Source organism: Hevea brasiliensis, chromosome 5 (assembly GCF_030052815.1).
Source record: "Hevea brasiliensis isolate MT/VB/25A 57/8 chromosome 5, ASM3005281v1, whole genome shotgun sequence".
NCBI classification, from domain to species: domain Eukaryota; kingdom Viridiplantae; phylum Streptophyta; class Magnoliopsida; order Malpighiales; family Euphorbiaceae; genus Hevea; species Hevea brasiliensis.
Genome location: NC_079497.1, coordinates 3,197,932 through 3,206,107, shown reverse-complemented (window position 1 = coordinate 3,206,107; position 8,176 = coordinate 3,197,932). Strand labels below are relative to the sequence as shown.

The window sequence follows — 8,176 nt, the reverse complement described above, 5'->3', positions numbered from 1 at the left end:
ACAGCCAAAACAAAACGCAGACCCAAATAATTGGGTTTGTACTCTGAAAAAGGCTGAAAAAAGCCCAAGAATTTAATTATGGATCAAATTCTCGAACTTCTCATTTGACTGAAAAAAGCCCAAAATTGGATTAGTATGGACCTTAAATTTTGGACCTCATGAGATTAAAAAATTCCTAAATTGGCTGAAGTTTTTGTCTTGTTTTAAATTACTATTTTTATTTTTTTTGAAATAAAACATTATTTTATTTAAAATATTGTTAAAATTAAATAAATTGACCATGTCTATCCAAATGTAGAGTAGTTGTACCTGCCATTTTGACTTTGTAAAGCCATACATACAACTTCTGTTACGAGACGCGTTTTCTTTTCTATGGATATACTCCTAATGCCATTACCATTTTAATTACTACTTGCTACAGCTTCCTCATCACCTCAAAATAAAAGGCTCTCATTCTTCTTTGGCTGTCTCTGTTGGCTCTCTGTTGGCTGTCTCCAAATCTAGGATTAATTTAACAAAATAAGCCGAAAGCCTTTTGTGTTTTCAGCACCAACCCTGCTTCTTCTCTTTCTTGATTGCTGTGGGATAAAACTCCAAGATTTCTACAACAAAAATATGTGTCCTTTGAGGTTTATCTTGGTTTTTTTCTCAGCAGTTTTGGCTGGATACTTTGCATGGAGGACTGTACGCTCGTCGCCGGAGATTGAAAGCATAAATTCCGATGACTCAGCTGTTGAACAGAAACCATTGAATGATAAACAAGAATTCAATGTAAACAAGGTAAAGATTTTCAATCTTGCTTTTGAAGATTGATTTCTTCGGTTTATTCTTTTCTTGAGATGTTTCTTTTGTATTGATTCTAAGTTGGATGTTAATTGATCTAGATGATTCAAAATGGATTCTGGGTATTCGTCGACATGGCCAGCGGAAAGTACCTGTGGAGGAATCTAAAGGAGACGAGGAAAGATGAGAAAGTGAAGAGCTGCTAGAATTTCATCTTCTTGTTCTGTAATCAAACTATTTTTGCCCCTTGTTCTTGCTGTGGGGGAAGAGGAAGAAATGGGAATTTGAGGGCTGGTCACTTGTAATTTTCATATCATTCCATAGCAAATTTAGTTATTTCTGTTGATAATCCCTTTTGGGTTAATGAAATTAACTGTGTTCATAATTTGACCATTGTTAGTAATTATGTTAATTATCTGAAAAAACCTTGAGGAAAATAATTCGTCTTTGCAGGTTAGCCAATTACAGCAACATTGCTAGAGTTGGAAAGAAACTCATTTTAAACTGAACTGAATTGATACCTCAATATTCTCAACATTTTTATTTCATTTTGTTCACTAACATATCTTAGAGGAAAACATATTCAGCCACCGCCACTAGCACTAAAGGACCTCTTTCTTGATCCAAGCTCCATTCTTCAGCTACCTCTTCTGTATCACTGTCAGCAGGTGCATTTTCCCCTTCAGTTCAGCCCATGTATAGATCCTTGGCCATCTTACAATTCAGGACTTCAATACTGCTTCCTGCTATATGACCTCCCAGCGTCTCCTTGAAATCCAAATAGTTGGACATCTCAGAGTCCTTGTTTCCTTGTGGGCAGGCAAGTATACTGTCTAGATGTATAGTTAAGATTAATATGGCAAGATAACCAGATCAAATTTAGTTTATCATTCTAATAAAATAATTAATAAACAAAACACACACCAAGGTCATTAGGAATTGTTCATTTCATATGCATCACGGATGCTCTTGAGCAGCTTACTAGCTTGTGAATGCCTGTTGACATCAGTATGATACTGCAATCACAAAGCAAGAATACCTACCATTGGATAAATGAACTAATTGATACCTCACATAAATCACACATTTCTGTTATATCTTAACAAAGTAGCATACATTTAAAAGCGAATTCACAACGCAGGGGCCACAATTGAAAAACTGTCCCTAGAGAATAACCCTATGATTAAAAACAGACATCAAAATTGGATATCTCTCATAGGGATTATGAACAAGAGACAGGTTTGTGCCATTTTTCATTTCAACAACAATGCTCAGTGATTTTCTTTTATGCTCATCTTGCAATGGCCAATAGTACCATAGCTTTCCAATTCCCCTACTCTGATATGTTCTCTTGCCTTCACTCTCACATTCTCCTACTTAGATTTGTCAAGTCTCCACATTTATATGAGCTCTAGCAGACAATTCATGAATCTAAAACAAAAGAAACTCCTATGATATATAACATTCAGCAAGCAAACGAACAAAATTCAATATCTTTCAATAAAACAAACTCTCATGGGGACTTCAAAAATTTCCATGAATAAACAAATCAAACAGCATCTCATCATACCAATTGCACATATTGATATACTCGAACATATTCTCAGTGCCTCTACAAAGAATTTGAGTAGCTATAATTAACAAAGCACAAGATTTTAATTGGAGTATTGCCTTCTCAAAACATGAAGCAGATCCCTTTGCTGCACCTTGTACTAATATGTTGATCCTTCTATCTAAAGCATCAACTCTTAAGATATATCCACATAGAGACAGCTTTAATAATTAACTTTTCAATTTTACATTCTCATTTTACTCTAAGACATGTTCACACAGAAAAAACTTGCTTTTCCCTAGATTAATTCCTCAATAATCACATAGGCTCCATGCTGGATCAATAAAAACTTTTAACGTTCACAAATAAGTGTTGGATGCAATGATAAGACTAGCTATACTCCCTAATGAGAGAACTCAGATTTGATTTTTGAGAAGACATCATTGGAAGGAGCAATCATGAACCTCGAAGAAATTTGTGAACAGCAGTAGAATGGACATAGAAGTTATACAGTAAATACTTGATGCCACTGCATAATTTTGTGAAGTATTTCCTAACTTTTTTACCCGAATTTTACTCTTAGCAATCCTTATGTTCGAATCAAATTAGACCACAAATCACAAATATTTTCAAAAACTTATTGCTATTTATTTAGTAAGGCAATGTGTCACGACCCAACCAATGGGCCGGACCGGCACTAGGACCTGGGCCAGCCTAAAGCCCCCGAGGCCCGTAGTAAGCCTAACTGTTCATTAACCCAACTCTAAGGCCTATTTGGGCCCAATATCAAGAAAACAAACGGACAGAATCCGGCCGTAAAATGGACTTTCCAACGGGGAGTTTTCGACTCACCCGACCTGTAAACATAATAAATACTCAATTGGGGAGCTCAGCTCACTCTCCACATACTCATATCCTCATAAAAATAAATGGGAGCTCAGCTCCCTCATCCAATCCATCAAACATGCATATCATTATACGTTTACAGGTCCCACATGATAATAATATTACAGACCATAATCAAATAAATACTTCTAACACATGCGGAAATTCTAGGAGTAAATGAAATTACACAAATATTGATAAATAACCTGCGAAGGAGAAAAGCAGGTTAACCAAAATAAAATCCTACAGAGTTTGAAAAAATATTGAACAGGAGTGAGCGTTCGACTCAGAGAGTAAAATATCAATTTTAACCATAATCTCTATTACTATCTAAAACTAATGCACCCTGTAGAGTGAAATGCAACATCAACATCATTTTCACATCATAACATCAAAAAGGTAATTTGGAGCACTCACGCACCCTGTAGCATCAATCATAACATATGGGAGCTGATCCCTATCTGACTCTCTTAAATCCAACTGGTGCCGACCAAGAACTCAAGCCTGACTTTCGCAATAAACCAAATCGAGGGTCCCAAATAAGAACTCAAGCCGTGACTACCCCTCGAAGGATCGGGTCCCGTGAAGAACTCAAGCGTGACTACCCATCCTATCCATAGTCCACACCACATCACACGCACGCCAACGCACGCTCCAAATTACCACAACAACATCATGGCACTTTATGATTATCAATGCATCTTAAATCGTGCCTAGAGTTTAAATACATAAATATATGCATTTAAGTGATGAATGGGCATTATGAACATATAATAATATCGAAATTACAATTATAATTAATATTTTACTCACAGACTTGACAACGGTCCTTTGTGGCGGTAGGCGGAGGAAGAAGGTCATCGGCTCACGACAATTACATTACAATTTTTAATATAAAAGACTCAATACAAACAAAGAAAAAGACCAATACGTCCTAAGTCGTGCCGAAAATCCGGCAGAGTCTCCCCTATACCTAGGACCTACCCAACCTGCAAAAGGGCTCAAAACACACTTCTATATTCACAATCCATATGTCCACAACTCAATCACATCACACAGCCCCTCCTGGGACCACCAAATCAATCATCCATCACAACATGTAAAATTTCAATTTAGTCCCTATAATTGACCATTTTTGCAAAAAGCGCCCAAATAAGCTCTAAAAATTCTAAAACTTTGCCCATGTCCTTAGCAATATAACTTAGCTATTGCAAAAAGAATCATAATTTTCTAAGCTACCACGAATATTTTATGGATTTTTAATCCTATTTAAGCACTAGAAAATTACGAAAAAGCAAGGTTCGGGTTTACCTTTGCCAATTCCGACTTCAGGAACGCGCTCGGGACGTCTGACAATGGGGGGCTAGCCAAAACCTCGGTCCAATTCGGAGACTTTTCCGGTAACGGGTCTGTCTGGCCAGAATTTCGTAAACCCAGTCAACTGTCGAATTTCCGCGAATCGAGGATACCTACACGAAGCCCATAACACGGGGGTTAGTACATAAATTTTTCAGAATTTTCTAAGCTCATTAAATGCTCGGAAAAACACTGCGAAGTTCCGTGGGACCCACCGAAAAACGGTGTCGGAAAAATTTGAAATTTATGTCGCCGCGAAGCTCTCGACGAGTGGAGCGTGCTGGTACCCTCGGTTTTCTCGTGGGATTCACGGTTTTCGAGAAATCTAGCCCAAAAGTTGAAATGGGCTAAAAACTTCCCGAGCAAAAATTGGACAAACCGCTCGATGGATTTCGGCGTTCTTGGTGTCTATGGAAAGCTCTCGCCGAGTAGATGATTTTAGACACAAGACCCGGTCCAATTGGTGGCCGGATCGGCCGGATTTTGGCCGGGAAGCCCAACAGTCGCGCGCGCTGCGCGTCCGTTCTAAGGCCGTTTTCCGGCGTTCCAGGCGGCGGCCGGCCGTGGGGAAGGGCCGAGGTGGGGCGCCGGCGAGGTGGGGACGCAGGGGAGGCGGCAACGCGGCAAGGGGAGGAGGGAGGAGAGAGAAAAAAGAGAGAGAAGAGGAGAAGGTCGACGCGCGCGGGAGGGAGAAGAAAAAGAGAAGAAGACCGGTCCGATTCGATCGGTCCGATCCGGTCCGGTTCGATTCGGTCGGTTCGATTCAGAATACAAAATTTTAAATTTTTACTCTGCCTCGGGACCGAAAACGAGGTCCAAAAATTCCGAAAAAATTCCAGAAAACTCAGAAAAATACATAGACTCCAAATATATTTTTAGTTTTGACACGTGGTCTTTAAATTAATTTTTAAAATTCATCAAAATTTATATTTTCGAAAAATCGAACCCGATTTTTAAAATCTGAAAAATCTCAAAAAAATTCCTAAAATTTAAATAAAATTAAAATACCAAAAATGCTCATAAAATTTAAAATTTTGGGGTGTTACATTCTTCCCCCCTTACAGAAAATTCGTCCTCGAATTTTACACAAGGCAGAATAAAGCACATGGTTATACATTGAACAAATAAGGGTACTTGCTACGCATGTCCCGTTCTGACTCCCAGGTGCACTCTTCCACTGACTGACTCCTCCACAAAACCTTAACCATAGGGATCTGTTTGGATCTCAGCTGCCTCACTTGGTAGTCCACTATGGCTACAGGCTGCTCCTCAAATGTCAAGTTCTCTTTTAGCTCTATCACATCCGGCTGTAGTACATGAAAAGGATCTGGAATGTATTTCCTGAGCATGGAGATGTGAAACACGGGATGAACGTGAGAGAGGTTGGGTGGTAGCTCCAGCGGTGAGCAAGCTGCTCCAACTCTATCGGTAACCTCAAAAGGTCCGATATACCGAGGTGCCAACTTGCCCTTCTTTCCAAATCTCATGACTCCCTTCATTGGAGAAACCTTGAAATACATAGTCGCCATCGCAAACTCCACATCCCTCCGTCTGGGTCTGCATAACTCTTACGCCTCGAAAAGCTGTTTGATCGTTCCCTGATTAAATGAGCTACCTCTGAAGTGTACTGCACTAGGTCTACATCATGCACCTTCGCTTCCCCCATTTCTGTCTAACACAGAGGAGACCTACACTTTCTTCCATATAATGCCTCATAGGGTGCCATCCCTAGTTGGAGTGGTAACTGTTGTTGTAGGCAAACTCCACCAAAGCTAGCTGTTCATCCCATTGACCTCCAAAATCCAAAACACTCATGCGAAGCATGTCTTCCAGTGTTTGGATTGTCCTTTCGGACTGTCCGTCTGTCTGAGGGTGGAAAGCCGTACTAAAGTTCAATTGTGTGCCAAGTGCCTCCTGTAACTTTCTCCAAAACCGCGAAGTGAACTGGGGCCCTCTGTCAGATATTATGGAAGCCGGAACTCCATGCAATCTGACTATTTCTCGAATGTAGAGTCAGGCGTACTTTGCCACAGAATATGTAGTCTTCACAGGCAAGAAGTGAGCTGATTTGGTCAAGCGGTCTACAATTACCCATATCGAATCATATCCTCGCGTGGTACGAGGCAACCCAGTCATAAAATCCATAGTGATCATTTCCCACTTCCATTCTGGAATAGGGAGTTCTTGCAGTTTCCCTGATGGTCTTTGATGTTCAAACTTCACCTTCTGACAAGTCAAGCACTTGGACACAAAGTCTGCTATATCTCTCTTCATGCCATTCCACCAATAGCTATCTTTCACATCATGGTACATCTTGGTGGAACCTGGGTGGACACTGTACAGGGTATAGTGTGCCTCTCGCATGATTTCGTCTTTGAGATTGTCCACATCGGGCACATATATCCTAGAACCTTGCACTAAGGCGCCATCATTGGCAAATCCAAACTCACCACCTTCACCTTGCTGTACTCTTTCTATGATCTTCATCAATTGTTGGTCTCTGTGCTGGGAAACTCTAACTCTGTCCCTCAAGTCTGGCCTCACTGAAAAATGAGCCAACAATACCCCCTCATCTGAAAGATCTAGGATTAAACCTTGATCCATCAACTCATGTACTTCCTGAATCAACGGTCTCTTCTCTGCTGAAATGTGCGCCAAACTGCCAGAAGATTTCCTGCTCAAAGCATCTGCCACAACATTGGCCTTCCCAGGGTGGTACTGGATGGTGCAATCATAGTCTTTCAGAAGCTCCATCCATCTCCTCTGTCTCAAGTTTAAATCCCTCTGCTAGAAGATGTACTTCAAACTCTTATGGTCGGTGTATATCTCGCACACTTCACCATACAGGTAGTGTCTCCAGATTTTTAGTGCAAAGATTACAGCCGCCATTTCCAAATCATGGGTGGGGTAGTTCTGCTCATGCCTCTTCAGCTGCCTTGAAGCATAAGCCACTACCTTTCCATTCTGCATCAAAACACACCCTAGGCCAACTCTGGAGGCGTCACAATACACGGTGTATCCTTCACCACTCACAGGTAGTGTCAACACAGGGGCAGTGGTTAGACACTCCTTAAGCTTCTGGAAACTCTCCTCACAGTCATCTGTCCAAATGAATGGAACATTCTTCCTGGTCAACTTAGTTAGGGGAGCCGCTATCCTGGAGAAATCTTATACAAAATGCCTATAGTAGCCAGCTAAACCCAGAAAACTTCGCACCTCAGTGACTGTTGTAGGCCTAAGCCAATCAGTTACAGCTTCAATTTTCTTGGGATCCACTTGAATGCCGTCACTAGAAACCACGTGTCCCAAGAATGAGATGCTTTCTAGCCAAAATTCACATTTTGAAAATTTGGCATATAGCTGGTGCTCCCTCAACGTCTGCAACACCATCCTCAAGTGCCACACGTGTTCTTTCTCAGTTCGAGAGTACACCAACATGTCATCTATAAATACGATGACAAAACGGTCCAAAAATGGCTTGAACACCCTGTTCATCAAGTCCATGAAGGCTGCTGGTGCATTAGTGAGTCCAAAAGACATCACCAAGAACTCATAATGACCATATCTTGTCCTGAAAGCCGTTTTGGACACGTCCTCATT

The 8,176-nt window shown here is 40.7% G+C and overlaps 1 protein-coding gene across 1 annotated transcript; it reads left to right on the top strand.

The window, feature by feature from the left end:
• Window positions 1–307: 307 nt before the first annotated feature.
• On the top strand, window positions 308–1,168 carry LOC110668916 (uncharacterized). The gene is made up of 2 exons (XM_021830315.2): window positions 308–780; window positions 885–1,168. The coding sequence occupies exons 1-2, from the start codon at window positions 616–618 to the stop codon at window positions 987–989; spliced, it is 270 nt and encodes an 89-aa protein (XP_021686007.2). The 5' UTR covers window positions 308–615; the 3' UTR covers window positions 990–1,168.
• The last annotated feature ends 7,008 nt before the right edge of the window (window positions 1,169–8,176 follow it).